We start from the raw sequence: 17,574 nt of genomic DNA on the forward strand, positions 1-17,574 counted from the left end.
TCCTCAAGCTTTTCTTTCTTCCTTGTGATCACAAACCACCAAAATCACCAAAAATGGCCTTAGATCTCACAAAACAATTAGGGTTTCAGTATGAGGTGTTCTGGGAGCATAAAGGGACGATGGAGGCTGCATTAAGACGTTTAAATAGGGTGCAATCACTCAGATTTAGGGTTTTTTCCAAACAGCGCCTACTCGTCGAGTCAGTCTCCGACTCGTCGAGTAGGTCACTTAACCCGCGACCAAAATCGCGCTCCTACTCGTCGAGTCACCCATCTACTTGACGAGTCACTCCCTTATTTGAGGTTTCATTTCTTTTCTAGGCCTCCTGAATTCAGGGTGTTACACATAGCAGGCCCGGAGTCTGCGAAATGGAAAGAGGCTATGGACATCAAGATTCAGTCCATGTACGACAACCAAGTTTGGGATTTGGTTGACAATGTGCCAGGTCGTAAGACGGTCGGGTGCAAATGGATCTTCAAGAAGAAGACCGACATGGATGGGAAGGTACGCATTTATAAAGCGCAATTGGTTGGGTAGGGCTTTACTCAAACTCTAGGAGTTGACTATGATGAGACCTTCTCACCAGTTGCGAAGATAAATTCTATTAGGGTGATGCTAGCCATTGTTGCATTCCATGACTATGAAATATGGCAAATGGATGTCAAAACCGCTTTCCTTAATGGAAAGTTGGCTGAGGATGTTTACATGAGTCAGCCAGAGGGTTTTGTCGATGCGAAGCATCCTAGTAGAGTGTGTAAGCTTGAGAAATCCATCTATGGATTGAAGCAAGCATCTCGCAGATGGAATCTTTGTTTAGATGAGAAAGTCAAAGAGTTTGGTTTTGTGCGAAGCGAGGATGAGTCATGTGTATATGTCAAAACCTGTGGGAGTATAGTTAGCTTCCTCGTATTGTATGTCGATGACATACTACTCATAGGAAACGACATCCCGACCCTGAAAGAAGTTAAGTCCTGGCTTGAGAAGTGTTTCGCTATGAAGGACCTCGGAGAGGCTGCCTATATTCTGGGAATAAGGATAGTGAGAAAAAGGAGTAAGAGACTGATAGAACTTAGTCAGAATACTTACTTTGATAAAGTACTAAAGCATTTTAGTATGGAGAATTCAAAGAAAGGGGAGTTACCAATCCAAAGCAACGCCAAACAGAGTAAGACTCAGAGCCCGAGTACAGAGACCGAGATAGCAGAGATGAGCCGAATACCTTAGGCCTCCACAATTGGCTCAATCATGTATGCTATGATATGTACTCGCCCTGATGTGGCCTTCGCTTTGAGCATGGTCAGCAGATATCAGGGGAACCCTGGCAGAGCACATTGGACTGCAGTCAAGAATATTCTTAAGTACCTTCGGAGGACCAAGGAATGGTTTCTAGTCCTCGGTGGGAGTGATGACTTAAGGGTGCGAGGGTATAGTGACGCCAGTTTTCAGACAGACCGAGATAATTATCGATCTCAGTCAGGCTGGGTCTTTACCCTAAATGGAGGAGCAGTGACTTGAAAAAGTTCCAAGCAAGAAACCGTAGCTGATTCAACGTGCGAATCAAAGTATATAGCGGCGAGCAAAGCGTCAAAGGAGGCGATATGGTTGAAGAACTTCATTGGATACCTTGGAGTTGTACCAGCCATAAAGGAGCCTATGGAGATATTCTGCGATAATGAAGGAGCGGTTGCCTTGACCAAGGAACCAAGGGATCATGGCAGATCTCGACATATCGACAGAAAATATCACTTTATTAGACCTCGGGTAGAAGAGGGACTCCTCGTAGTGAAGAGGGTATCGTTAGAGGATAACCCAACAGATCCCCTTACGAAGGGACTGAGTAGGGTTAAGCACTTGCAACACGCTAGGAGCATTGGGCTGAAGGACGATATTAGTTTAGATTAGATAGCTTCGAAACGTGTAATAGATAAATTGTAATTAACATTTGATGATTAAATAAAGGTGTATTATTTATAAGTAAAGTTACTGTCTTGTGTTAATCATTTACCTATTGTTTCACTTTGCATGTTTTGACTTCCTGAATAATAAGATTATTCGAACAGTCCACAGTCGCTCATACTTTGCAAGTAAGTATGAAAGAAGATTGTCATGAATTGGTTTGTAGACTGTCTAAAGTGTATTGGACATAGCAAAAGTTTGCTACAACGTTCATGAGTGCTTATGAACTAAGATTTTAGCATTGTATTAAACCCACGCTTGCTGGTATCGCTTCATGGAATTCATCACGAGTGATCGCAAGACGATAATATCATATAGTCTTTAAACCTAGATATATGGTTTTATGTTTGCAAGTTGGTTGTGCATTGATAATGCGTAAACGCATCAGTAACTTGATGTTATAAAACGCATTCTTGTGCATGATTTGATGAGTGAATAGTAAATGCATATAAGTCGAAGTTTATCTGTTCCTTTTATCCTATGAGGCTAAAAGTGATATCTGGGCCCCTCGATGATTTGGTTTGACTTATGTGTCGGGCCCGATCAGGACTGAGTTGATGTGTTCAATTAAGTTCTATGTCAGACGAATCTGAGATCGAGAAACAAACTGCTAGACAATAAGTATGATTATGTTCCATGTATTTGTCCGCACGATATCTAGAACAGAGGATTATACGATCCCTTATCTAAAGGACAGGTTACTGATAAAATCAGAGTTCGACAACGTTTTTGAGAGCTACGATTGCTAATCGGATCCTGAAGTCGTACTTGCATTTATAGTTACTAGACTTATCCAAGTGGGAGACTGTTGGATTAGTGTCTAAGCCTGTAACTATATTTGGTATGTACTTGACCCGGTTGTGAATGGTCCTTTTGGGTTGCCTTCACCGAAGCAACTGGACATGATGATTTATGGAGAGAGAGGATATTATGGTTTATATTATATTAAAAGAGAAATTATATAGTTTAATTAATATTGGTCAAGAATTAATTAAGAATTAATTTTGTGACTAAAGAGATTAATTAAATAAAGGGGACTGGAACTGTCAATTACAAGATAATTGATTTTGGGCTGTGAATCCTTATGGAAATAAGGGGGACGAAATCTAGAGTGGAAGCCCACTCTAATTTCGTCCAAGGGGCCTTATTCCAGAAGGTTCTTGAAGCTGCTTAGGGCCTAAGTCATCCAATTAGGGTTTTGACTGAAACCCTAGCAGGTCAGCTATTTAAGGACCCCTAGGGCTACAGATTTCGGCCACCTGAGAAACCCTAGAGTTACTATAGCCGAAATTGTGCCTCCTCATCCCTCTCTCCTAGATCATCTTCTTGCTTTGGTGTTTGTAAGCCATTAGAGGTATTACACTTGTGATACTAAGCTCTTGAAGATTGAAGATTCTTGCAACTATTGAAAGGTATCATCTAAACTTGTATTATTATAGATCTCGATTTTCATAGTATGCTAGATTATGGTTTACAAGCTTTGGGTAAATTTGCATGTACAATAGAGAAACCTAGATCCAAAGCGTTAGGGTTTTGCATGTGCACATAGGATTTTCTTTTGCTCAAAACCCATTACTTATCTTATCTGAACTCGATTTGATATAACCACTAGGGTCAGAATAATAATCATCCTCTTAGTCATTACCGAAACGATGGTAACGACAAACATGAACAAAATGGAATCAATTACTAGCGCCTTGGTAATCTTGTGACTTTCCCTTATCTAAGTGCTAGTCATGTGCTTCTGGTAGTATAGACCTCTACTACCTTTCACACCTACTCATACTCATCCCAACTATTGTCTCGCAGTCCCCAAGTTCTTATTTCCTAAAATCACAAAACGATTTAACACATACGAATGTGTCCAAATAATCATAAAATTTTCCCTAGACTCTACTAGGACTTCTTCTATGTGTATCTTCAATCATCAATTCTGCTTCAACTTGGTTGCTGGTGGAAATGCCAGATGTAACACCCACAGATTCGAGCTAGTCAATTTAGAGACAATAAGCGTCAAAAATTACTTTTTGATAAAATATTATTTAGAATAAATAATCTTAAATAAGTTATAGTATATGTCACAAGGGTTTCGTACATATAAAGAATGCTGAAATCCGAGTTATAACGAAGAAGTTATGACAAGTCAAAGTTTCGCGACAAAACCGGCACGACACCGGGAATCGTAAAAAATGAGTTTATGATAAACTACTTTTTAGCCTTAGTGATCTAAAAGAAAGTTGTAGAGTACGTCTCCACCTAAGCGTGGATATAAAGAATGTCAAAAACAGAGCTCGTATGCAAAAGTTATGACCTTCTGAAGATGTGGCTGTCTGAGAACATGACACGTGGCAGAAACCCTAATCTGTCAGGGCTCGCAACGTGAGCATGAATTCTCAAGACGTGAGGAGTCAAACAGACACCTTTCGAAGCTAGAAACACAAATGGCAAGTCTACAAGGTGATCATCCATGGCTCATGACGTGAGCATTTGTGGCTCACGACGTGAGAGAGCCAAAATCAACCTATAAATAGCGATCAAGGCTCATTCAATCCTTACACCAAAACTTCTTTCCCTCTCTCGTTTGCTGAAGGCCGTTTCCCTTCCCGAGCCTGACGATCACGAACCGTTGACCGTTTGTAGTTAGATTCTATCAACGCACGCTACTAAGGTGAGTGCATAGTTACTTCATCTTACACATAGATATGAAGTATTTAATATAAATTACGTGCTATTTGTGCATATTATTTGTGTTCCTGATATTTATGTTGGATGAATGATTTATACATGTTTTAAATGATTTAAACTGTATAAGTATTTAATATAAACTATATCTATGAAATAGTTGATGTGTGATGAAATAAAATGATGAGAGGCCTCGATGTTGACGATGATCCAGTCATCTAGCGGAGTATAGATGACGACCATGGACTATTCTAGACAGTCTAATGGAACGCTGGCAGGCTCGCAACCTGTAGGTGTTTGTGAATGATGTGTTCACCGATGTACTCCATCCCCCACATGGTTGCCTTACAGACATATATGGCTGAGGAACCCCCTTAGCAGTAGTGTCCATCCTGATGAAAATCCTCAGGATAGGTCCCTTACTTTAGATGCTTTAGGGACAGAAAGTGAGGATAACGGGAACGGGTAATCGGGTTGTTTGATTTGATGAAATTAATAAACTTAATTATTGTGGGTTGAAAACCCTATGTGCTCACCAGGCTCCCAAGCCTGACCCACTCAGTTTATTACATTACAGGTAGTGGCAAGAGAGCACAAGAGTGATGGTCTGATAAGAGATCAATGGATTATAGGTCACTAGAATAAATAGATATTATAAGGCCTATGTTGTTTCTGTTTATGTTTTTGATCTGTATTGACAATGACACGAGGTTTTTAATATAATACATTTCTTCGGAAATGCTTTGATAAATTTTTTATCATATTTTTTGGAACAAATTACGCAACATATTTCTTTAAAATATACTCTGATTTTGAAATAAAGCATAAACAAATCGGTCTTTTCTGGCCGTGAAATTGGGGATGTCACTCCAGACGATGGGATAACTTCATGGATTATACCAAAAGTTCTTTCTTTCTGCTAATCGAAAGTGTACTTCTCCTGTACTAAACATATTATTTATTAGACGCATTCTATAGGCAAGATAACTCTCTTACGATATCTTCCAATAAGTGTCATTCACTATCGTAAGCCTCCTCATTTCCTCACTTTACTCAATTCGCTACGAGTCTTCACCACGACGTTATGTTCACGTAAGCATGCGTTCAGCGTATCGGGACGAGAATATAGATAGAGAAGGTTTAGACGTGTAATCCTCCTTATTACTCCGAAAAGTTACATGTCAGTTCTAATATCGTAATTAAACGTTTAGAAATCTAGACACATAAAATTTTCAGATCCGGTCGGCAATAGGCCATAGATCCGATCAAACGATAGCATCATAAAGCAAATAAGGTATTTTATAGCACAAATCATTTAGCACATAAAAGCAATTCATGCATCTTCCCTAAATAAGCTAGTGCTCATGTCTATTCAGGCATACGTCCTAAATATAACATACATTCATCTCACAATCATCGCTTAGCATTCTATGTTTAAGTCTAGAAATTTCCTAAAAATCCCTTAAACTAATGCTCTGATACCAACTGTAACATCCCCAAATTTACGGTCATTTTAAAATTTTTATTTATGCTTATTTAAAAATCAAAGTATCCTTTTTGAAGAACAATAATAAGGAATTTGTTCCCAGAAAAACATAATAATAATATTATCAAAGCATTTCCGAAGAAATGTTTTTTATTTATATTAAAACATTGGGATGACACTGTCAATACAGAAACATAAGCATAAACAGACCTTACATTCATTTACACTAATGATTTACATCTCCGTTAATCTCTCAGTGTAATGTAGCTTAGTATCGACACTAGTGATACAAATAAACTGAGAGAGTCAGGTTGGAAAACCTGGTAAGTACATAGGTAGGGCTGTAAACGAACCGAACGAACACGAACGGGGCTTGTTCATGTTCGTTCGTTTAAGTTATCCGAACAAATAAACGAACACGAACGGATAAACGAACGAGTTTCCTTGTTCATGTTCGTTCGTTTAACAAATTACATTGTTCATGTTCGTTCGTTTATGTTCGTGAACATGCTAAACGATCATAAACAAACGAACATAAATGAACAAAGATAAAAAAAAACATAATTGAAGATATATGAACATAAATGAACATATAATACACTAATGTAATCAAACACAATTAAGCATATGTGAACATAAAATGAACTTATATGAACGAACGTAAACGAAAAACATAAACGAACGTTCACGAACATAATTGAACGAACGAGACCATTGTTCATTTTCATTCGTTTAACTAAACGAACGATAATTTGTGTTCATGTTCGTTCGTTTATTAAATAAACGAACATAAACAAACTTCCCGCCGAACGGTTCACGAACAGTTCGTTGAACGTTCAGTTCGTTTATAGCCCTATACATAGGGATTTCAATCCCACAATGTTACAACATATATATATATATATATATATATATATATATATATATATATATATATATATATATATATATATATATTAGAACTCACAATATATACAATTTTACCTCATATAAGCAATTTTACCCCACCCCGTCGATCTCACAACGATATGAATCCATACTCTCGGATCTAAAATTAATGGATTTACCTAATCCATACTCTAGGATTAGGTATGTCAAATCCATGCTAACGGATCAAAGAAAAATCACTATGCCCAATCCATACTCTCAGACTAGGGACGAATGATTATGTCTAATCCATGCTCTCAGATCAATGACATATGACTATGCCCAATCCATACTCTCGGACTAAGGATGAATGACTATGTCTAATCCATGCTCTCAGATTAATGACAAATTTTAAAGTTCGACCCTCCGTGTATATCTCACCCGTACTCATAAGGAGATACTACCCGATATTCATCTCAATTAATTTAGGTTTATTCCGTATCCTGAATTATCATATATTATCAGATATGCTCTTAACACATATTTCAGGAAATAACAAATTTTTCACACACAAACATATATTTAATGATTTAATCATTACTTGTATTAAAATCATTTTCATGAAAGAGACTATGCACTCACTTGTTAAAGTGATGACTCCAAACTCAGGCAGCGCTTCGCTTCAAAAAAAAATTTATTTTCCTTCGACGAAACCTATTATCATTACCACTAGATTTTAGTCTAATATTTATTGCGACTAATTATTAGTCTAGATTTACGATCGATGTTGTTTTATAAGTGTTAAACAATACTTTTCAACTACTATGTACAGACACGGGCCAGACATGAAACACCGGAGGGCAGGACCATTTTGGCATTTAAGCTGTTCTAAAATCCAACAACCCTATGCGGCCCTTCAAACCAGATCCCCCGTACCGTTAGCAGCTAAAAGGTATTATAACAACACTTTGTATAATTTATAATACTTACCACATATATTGTTTATAGGTTCATAATAACGATAATGAACTTAAACATAAATTCTACTTAAAGTAGGTTAAGCATAACTTACTTACAAGGGGGTTTTACCTAGGAGTCGGGCTCTGCAGGGGCAGAACTTCGTCGCTGAACCTTTCTAAAAAAGATTCTAGCAACACTTCAGCGCTCACATTACTATATTAAAACTACAGAAAGAGAAGTCGAATCACGAGGGACCGAAATGTTCGGGGGATAAGAAGAGAAAGACTCTTGAATCAAGAGCATGATGCAAGAAATATGAGAGCCTAGAGGCTCTTATTTATAGTAATTGAATTTTCAAAAACTACCATCTATAGTTTCTTAATGACCTTATAGTTATTTAAACGACTAAACACTCATTTATAATACTATTTTAAATAGATTTAACGATATTTGTACTAAACTAATGTTGAAAGTACTCAACACTAGTCTTATAACGACCGCATCGGCAATATCTTTCTAATGATATACACATATGTGTGTGTGTGTATATATATATATATATATATATATATATATATATATATATGTGTGTGTGTGTGTGTGTGTGTGTGTATGTATATATGATTTATACTTTATTTTAATACGTAAATATGCTATTATAAATTATAACTCGTTCATACGAACTCTGTTTTTGACGTTCTTTATATCCACGCGTAGCTATCGACGAGATCTACAACTTTCTTTTAGACTCCGTCGGCTAATTTTGACTTTATTTTTTTGTCTATGTTTTTATAAAATTAAATGATTTTGCTAAAATTATAACTCTCTCGTACGGACTCTGTTTTTGACATTCTTTTTCTCAAAATTATTATTTTAAAGAGTTCTACTATTTTCTTTTTGGTGGCTTTAGCTAAAAGCCAACCATTCTCTTCGTAGCTTTTTACGTTATACATTCGTTGTGTGCGGCTGACTTTTATATCTTATAAAAATCATATCTAATTCATACGGAGTCGGATTTCTACGAAATTTATGTTTTCGGGATCGGGAAGACGTGTAATTTCTAAATATATAATAATATATATGTTTTGGCGCACTTATTTTTACGATTTACGGACGATTCGGCTGATTTTTCCTATTTTATTATATTATAATAATCATGAAACACATAATATTCATATAATTCTTCTTTATTACGTCAAATATGTTACAATTTTTGACACTAACTATTACCATGGTTAAGATTATTTATCCTAGATAATCTTCTTTAAAAAAAATCATTTTTAATGTTTTTTATATCTTAATTGACTAGCCCAAATCTGCGGGTGTTACACAAATCATCATGGATTGACAATGACTAGGGTGGCAAATCGGGCATTCGTGTCGTGTTTTTGTTTGACACGACACAACATAACAATGTTTTATATAACATGAACACAACACAATGTTGTGTTTTTTAGCTAATACGAAAACAAACCAATTAAAAAAACGACAAACACGAGACGACACGACAAAGATAACATAAAATAACAATTAGTTTATTTAATTAATAATTAACCATACATAACACGGCAAACAAATACTAAATCATGTCAATTTCGTGTTGAATTTTGAACACGAACACGACATCGTGTTTTTTACACTTAACACGAACACAAACTCAATATTCGGTTTCGTCCCAATTTTATTTTGTGTCGTGTATTTGTGTCGTGTTGTATCATCAATTGTCACCTCTAAGAATGACACATTTTTATCTCCATTTCGACAAACAAATGGGAGATTGTTATAGTTATGTATAGAACATACAACATGGTGATGTCAATGTCAACATGATAGGAACTTACTAGGTCAATAGATAGAATAAGATAGAATAGCAAATATATAGAACGTGACACGGAAAGAATAACACATAAATTATAGGTGTTTTATTTTGGTATAATTTTATGATTGTTACATAATTAATAAGGGGTTTTAGTCTTCCTTGGCATAGATTTTATTACTGCCAAGGGCCATCCATCGCGTTGGTGTCAATAAGGAGGGAAATGGCCCAATGCAGATGAAACCTTAATCCCTATTTTTCAGAGAGACTTATAAGACATTAGATCGTTGGTTATTGCAATTCCTACTTATAGGGTAACAAATTTTTTTTATAAATATTAGATTTATATTGTTTTGTATTCACCAGATTAGCTAGCATTCGTTAATTAATATTTAAATATGTTCATATGTATACTGTTGAAGAATGCAATGTCCAACTGGATGACATGGATATTAATATTTATGTTATTTTAATATTTATCTATTTTCAATAACTAGATTGTTTTACTTTTTCTGCAAGCTAGAAGTAGTTGGTTTTCCCTAAATACTAGGAAGACGTTATGGACTAGTGGGTAGCAAGTTAGTTCCTATTTTTTCTTTTTCTTTTCCTATTTATTATGTATGTGGTTGTACTTTATTTTAAACTCAATAGTGATAGAAGCATACAACCAAGAATACTTGCATTGTCGTGCCCTCTTTTCTTTGTTCATACCCAAAAGCAATCCTGTTTCTTTCCACCATTGGTAACAACTGGTATTAGAGCTGACTGTCGTTAAAGCAGAAACATGTTTGAGTTTCAAGCTATTGGTGGTGTTAAAAAATGGGTAATACCAACTACAATATGTGGTCGACATGCATGAGTTCATACCTAACTGGTCAAGACTTATGGGATGTAGTAGGATGAGCAAATACCACGGAACCGAGAATTGACACCAACGGAGCGATACATAAATCGAGATTCAAGACAGGCAAGGCGTTGTTCATTATCAAAACAATCATCGAGGAGGAGTTGCTTGAATAATTCGGAACCTTACTACACCAAAAGAGGCATGGGACACGTTGAAGACTTTGTTTTCGAAGAAGAATGACATGAAGTTGCAATTTCTTGAAAATGAATTGCTTTCGGCGTCACAGCGGGATTTAACAATCCCTCGGTATTTTCACAAAGTCAAAACATTGTGTAGGGAGATTAGGAAGCTTGATTCGGAAGGAAAGATTGGAGAACTGAGAATGAAACGAATTTCCATTCATGGTTTGAAGCCGAAATACGGGAGCTTTCTGACTGCGGTGCAAGGTTGGCCTACACAGTCGTCCCTGAATGAGTTCGAGAACTTGTTGGTGAGCCAAGAAGCACTAGCTAAACATATAGGTAGTATGTCCACTGATTTGTCTTCTTCATCCAAGTCTGAGACAGAGGCGCTATATGTGGGTAATAATAAGAGTCAATTTCGAAGTCCCAGACATTTCTATGAAAAAGGAAAGCACCAAGAACAACATGAACGAAGGGGAAGAACAGATGAGACTGGTGATAAGAAGATCATTGAGAAGCTTCTTATTTCGGGATGGAGAACTCCAAGAAAGGAGAATTGCATATCCAGAGCAATACCAAACTGAGTAAGACTCAGAGTCCGAGTACTAATGTCGAGATAGCAGAAATGATTCGAATACCATATGCTTCCGCAGTTGGCTCAATCATGTATGATATGACATGTACTCTCCCTGATGTATCCTTTGCTTTGAGCATGGTTAGTCGATATCAAGGGAATCCTGGTAAAGCTCATTGGATGGCAGCTAAGAACATTCTTAAGTACTTGAGAGTGACAGGGTATAGTGACGCCAGCTTTCAGACCGACATAGATAATTTCCGCTCTCAGTCGGGCTGGATATTTACCCTAAATGGAGGAGCAGTAACATGGAAAAGTTCCAAACAGGAGACTGTAGCTGATTCGACATGCGAATCAGAGTACATAGCAGTAAGCGAAGTGTCAAAGGAGGCAATATGGCTGAAGAACTTCATTGGAGACCTTGGGGTTGTACCAGCTGTAAAGGAGCCAATGGAGATTTTATATGATAACGATGGTCTGGTCGCCTTAACCAAGGAACCAAGGGATCATGACAGATCTAATCACATCGGCAGAAAATATCACTTCATAAGACATCGAGTAGAATAAGGACTCCTCTTAGTGAAGAGGGTATCGTCAGAGGAGAACCCAGCAGATCCCCTTACGAAGGGTCTGAGTAGGGTTAAGCACTTGCAACACGCTAGGAGTATTGGGCTGAAGGACGATATTAGTTTTAGTGATTAGATAGATATTTAGAAACTTGTAATAGCTAAAATTTAATTGACATTTCATGATTGAATAAAAGGAGTTTTATTTATAAGTAAATTTACTATCTTGTGTCAATTGTTTACTATTGTTTCACTTTTGCATGTTTTGACTTCCAGAATAATAAGATTATTCAAAATATCCACAGTCGATCATACTTTGGAAGTAGGTTATGATGTTAGACTGTCATGAATGGGTTTGTAAGATTGTCTAAGGTGTTCGACGTAGAAAAATTTTACTACAACATAATGAGTGCTCTTGAAATAAGATTTGAGTATTGGATTAAACTCACGCTCACATGAATCACTTCATGGAATTTATCACGAGTTATTGTGAGACGATAATATTGTATAGTCTTCAAACGGAGATATATGAGTTGTTGATTACGAGTTGGTTGTGCATTGATAATATGAAAACGCATCAGTAACTTGATGTTATAAAACGTATTGTTGTGTATGATTTAACGAGTAGTTAGTACACGCATATAAGTCGAAGTTTATATGTTCCTTTTATCCTAAGAGGATTAAAAGCGATATCTTGGGCCCCTCGATGATTTTGTTTTGACTTGTGTGTCGGGCCCGATCAAGACTCAATTGATGTGTTCAATTAAGTTCTATGTCAAACAAATCAGAAATTGGGAAACAAATTGTTGGACAATGAGTATGACTTTATTCCATGTCTTTGTCCACACGATATCTTGTAGAACAGAGGATTATATGATCCCTTATCTAAAGGACGCGTCATTGACTAGGTCAGAGTTCGACAACGGCTTTTGAGAGCTATGATTGCTAATTAGTTTTGAAGTTACATTGGAAGTTATAGTTATTAGACTTATCCAAGTGGGAGACTGTTGGATTAGGTGTCTAAGCCCATAACTATAATTGGTATGTACTTGACCCGATAGTAGCATGGTCCTTTTGGGTTGCCTTCACCGGAGCAATTTGACAGGATGGATATTTGAGAAAGAGGTTATTTGTGATTTATTAATATATTATATGAATAATATATTAATTGAGAAATCATATTAATTAATTAGTATTGATCAAGAATTAATTTGGAATTAATTTAGGTATCAAAAGAGACTGATTAAATTTACGGGGACTGATTAAGTGAATCAGTAATACTTATAGTTTGGGCTAATGATCCATGTTGATTAGGGATGGGCTAAACCTATATGATAGTCCATGAAGGTTTAACCCAAAAGGCCTAAGAAATATGAAGGGTCATGGTGAATTAGGGTTTGCATGGAAGAAACCCTAGGATTTCTACACTATAAAAGTAACCCCTTAACACCTAAAATCGGCTAAGGCATCCTAAAGGAGAACCATAACCGATTTTGTGCTTCCTAGCCTCTCTCTCATAAGCTTCCTATTGCTTTTGGTGTTTGTCACACATTAGAGGCATCACATTTGAGGTGCTAAGCTTTTGAAAGGCCAAGAACTACAAGCTACGAATAAGAGGTACTCTTCTAACTAGTTTTTATGTTGTACATCTCCAATTACATGCTAGTTAGGGTATATGCTTTGGAAAATGAAATTGCATGTATAATTAGAGAAAACTTAGATCCAAAGCATCTAGAGTTGTATGTGCACCATAGGAGTGTTATAGTACTTAAAACTCAACAATATAAACATCTTTATGAGCTCAAGGCTCTTTCCTCTCTCATCCCCCATTACATTCTAGCCTCATTTCGGAAACCCTACTCTCATTTTGAGTGTTTGAAGGATCTAAGTGTGCATTTTAGTGTGTTCTTGCTCATTTTCATGAAAAGCGTGCTTGGTGCTAGCTTGTGGTTCAAAGGAGGAAGTTTAGATCCAGACTTTTGGCTTCATTTCCAGCTCATTCAAGGTATAAAGTTCTCATCTTAAATTCTTCTTATTCTAGTTTGAGTTTAGGGAAATATTAAGGGTTTTTATGGTGTATTAAGTTCTCCTTGTGAGTTTGAGCCACTCCAGGAGCTTGGAGTGATAGATCTTGCATCTTCTGATATTTCTAGTTCATAAAAATGCTTTATTGATGTTTAAGAATGGTCCATGCATGTTCTAGTTGGATTAGAATAGGTATTAATGGATTAAGTTGGTTGGTGGATCCCATTGAGTCATGCAAATGCATAAAGGTGCCGAACTTTATGCATTAAGAGCTTTATTTTAAGGTCCTTTGAAGTTTGGGTGCAAAGCGCTTAAGTGGTTAAGCCATAAAGTTGAAATTAGATTAAGCCAGGTTACGCCCCACGTAACTGGCTGCATGCCCCACGTATTGATTTGAGATCACGATTTGCATTCCTCAAGTACGCCCAACGTAGCTGAGCATACGCCCCGCGTTCGGCGTGGAGTGGGCTTGGTGTGTTTTTCGGCTTCGCACCTTTGGGCAACCTTATTGGACTTGTTGCTTGGCCATTTGGTACATCTGAGATCAGTTATTGGACTAAGGGAAGTTTTGGGCTTTAGGATAAGGCCCATATGGGGTTGGGCCCAATTTGGAAAATTGGGCCATTAGTGGGCCTTTATGGATTTTGTAGTTTTGAGACTTTGTGGTTTTGGGCTTGGGCCTCATTTTTGGTTCATGTGGGTCAAGGGTAAAATGGTCATTTTATCCCAAATATGGATTATGGATCATAGTTTGGAACCCAATTGCTAATTGGGAGTTATTTTGGTATTGATAGCTTGGAAGAGTCGTTAGGGAAGCAGCTAGGGACTTCTTTTACTGAGCTTCTGCATTTGAGGTAAGTCTCCTCACTGTTCTATGGTTTGAAGGCACCAATGCCGGCCCATTTGGTTTATGTAATGTAGGAAGACCCGGGGGTAACCCTTGGCAGATTGTATGAATGACCAGGAGGCGGCTCTTGGCAAACTGTATGCAAGACCAGAGTCTGAACTCTGGCAGTTAATTAGTTAAGTAGTGTAGATTTTATGTTAGTTGTCTTTGTGATGCTTGCATGGAAGACCCGGAAGTGGCTCCTGGCACTTGTCTGTAAGACCCAGAGTTTTGGCTAGGCCTGGCAAGGAAGACCACGAGGCGGCTCGTGGCATAATGGCAAGACTATGGTTGGCACATAACACTTATATTGATTGATTGGATATGTGTGTTATGTATGGCTCGTTTGATATGTTTGGTATTTGTGCTTACAGTTTGTGGTTTATGGTTTCAGGTACTTCCGGTTCTAAAGGGAAGGGTCCGGCTTGATCGCAGTGCATACACCCGTGTTTTCTGCAATATGTGATTTTGGGAATGAACTCTGATAATTGTTTTATTTTGAAATGATTTTCAATGTTTGGATGAAATTACACTAGTGTTTTGAATATAATAAAAATGGAATTTTTAACCCTTGATTTTCGGGATGTTACACTTGGACCCTATTTAAAGACCTTAACTTATTGGAAACCCTTCTTATCTTCAACCTCCACCATCTAAAGCAGTTCCCTTGAAACCCTAGCCCTATTTGTGATATTCTTGAGCATTTTAGTGTTTTGGAGTGTTCTTGGTGCATCTTGGAGAAGAATGAGCTCATTGAAAAAGTGTTGGTTGTCTTGGAGCTTGTAGATCCAGACCTTGTTCACCTTGATCTTTCTTTAGGAGGTATAAAGCTTCAATCTTAATTGTTCTTTAATGTAGATCTACTTTTAGGTTATGTTATGAGCTTGTTTTGGTTCCATGGCTAGGATCTTGTGAGTAGAAGTTACTCCAGAACCTTTGAGCCTCTTTTCTAGTCATTTTTGAGGTCATTAAGTTATAAAAATCGAATCTTGATGGGTATATCTCTTCCATGCAAGAGTTAGTGGTCTTTTGGTAAAGTTATGAATCTAGGGCTTTGGTTTGGACTCCAATAAGCCATGCAAAGTCATAAAGTCGGGAACATTATGACTTAATACATCCTTTAGAGTTAGATCTGTGAATTGGATGTTTTGGTCTTTAAGCATTAAGAGCTTAAAGTTGAGTTTGATAGCAAAGTAGTATGTTGGGCGTACCCTCCTGGTACACTGCATGTATCGGGTCCCAACCGTTATCCCTTTCTTCGATCAAGCAGTTGGTCGGGCGTACTGGGGTGATACGCGGGTTGTACTCACCAGAAGCTTCTATGGATCATTCTTGGGCCTTGGGTCATTTGGGTTTTGGGTCATGAATTGTTGGTTCAAGTATGGGAAGGGTAAAATGGTCTTTTACCCTTAGTATGATAGAATAAGAATTGGACCTTTGATTGTGGGTTATTACTGTTAACCGTATACTTTAATATAGGCTTTCTTTGTTATACTTATTTAGCCCATTGCATGCCTTTAGTCCATTATATGTATTTGTAGATCATATATTGTATAATTGGTATATATATTGAATGAGAGGCAATAGCCTTGTTTTCATGGGAAAATCGTTTACAACATGGTATCAAGCCTCTTTTTTCTGAAACCCTAGCTGATCTATCCTTGTTGCATCGTTCTTTCTCATCAGCCTTGTTCTTCTCTCATCTTACTACTGCCTTCTTCTTCTTCTCGTTGCTTCATCACCATGACTGGCTCTCAAGAAGGTTCCTCCGGTACGAAACCTAACGATAAGATTTGTGGTATTACCAACATCAAATCTTACGTTCCTCTTATTCTTGATATGGACCATTTGAATTATGATGCTTGGAAAGAGTTATTTAAAACTCACTGTATTGGATACAAAGTCTTCAATCATCTTGAAGCCGTTCCCACTGTCATTACCAATCTGGAGTGGGAAACCGTTGACAATATTGCCAAACAGTGGCTCTATGCCTCCCTCTCTCAACAAGTTCTTACATCTATTCTCAAGACGGATGCTACTGCGGCTGAGGTTTGGTCCTCTATTCAAGCTTTGTTTCATAAAAACAAAGAATCAAAAGCCCTTGAACTTGACGACGAACTGCGGAACATTGTAATTGGTGACTCAGTTATGGAGTATTGCACTAGAATTAAATCCATTGTAGATCTTCTTGCCAACATCGGAGCCCCTGTTCCCAAAATAAATCTTGTTATTTATGCCATCAATGGCTTGTCTCACAAGTATGCTCACAACGTGACTATCATTCGTCACCGGAAACCATTCCCGGCATTTCTTGAGATGAGATCTATGCTCACTCTTAAAGAACGCTCCTTGCAAAAAAGATCTAACCCGCCTTGTTCATGCATCCCATTCTGATAATGCATCTTCACCAACAGTGCACGCCACCGAACATCAAAATCGGACTCCAAATTCCCGGGAAAATAATTTCGGGACTACATACGGTGGTCGTGGGGGTGGCCGGACCTCACTTGGGGGTGGCAGAGGGGGTTGCTCCGACGGTAGGTATCCGAGTCGTTAGGGCAGAGGAGGCGGCAACAACTCCCACTATAATCAACAACGTTGGGGTGGAACGTTTTGCTCGCCGTTTCCTTCACAGCAACAGCAGCGTGGGTTGTTTCCCTTTCCGTCAGTCCAACAAACCCCCTGGCCCACTTCAGCAAACTATGGTCAGGGACAGGTCCATCACTA

The 17,574-nt window shown here is 37.6% G+C and overlaps 1 protein-coding gene across 1 annotated transcript; it reads left to right on the forward strand.

Annotated features, from left to right (window-relative positions):
• The first annotated feature begins 16,590 nt into the window (after nucleotides 1-16,590).
• On the forward strand, nucleotides 16,591-17,241 carry LOC145105243 (uncharacterized). The gene has a single exon (XM_079042377.1). It carries the CDS (start codon nucleotides 16,591-16,593, stop codon nucleotides 17,239-17,241), a length of 651 nt encoding a protein of 216 aa, XP_078898503.1.
• The last annotated feature ends 333 nt before the right edge of the window (nucleotides 17,242-17,574 follow it).

This window comes from Lactuca virosa, chromosome 4 (assembly GCF_052849685.1).
Source record: "Lactuca virosa cultivar CGN04683 chromosome 4, Lactuca_virosa_CGN04683_v6, whole genome shotgun sequence".
NCBI lineage: Eukaryota > Viridiplantae > Streptophyta > Magnoliopsida > Asterales > Asteraceae > Lactuca > Lactuca virosa.

Bases quoted from the DNA above. Each gene is read 5' to 3' on its own strand.
- LOC145105243 (XM_079042377.1), top strand. From the start codon at position 16,591: ATGACTGGCTCTCAAGAAGGTTCCTCCGGTACGAAACCTAACGATAAG.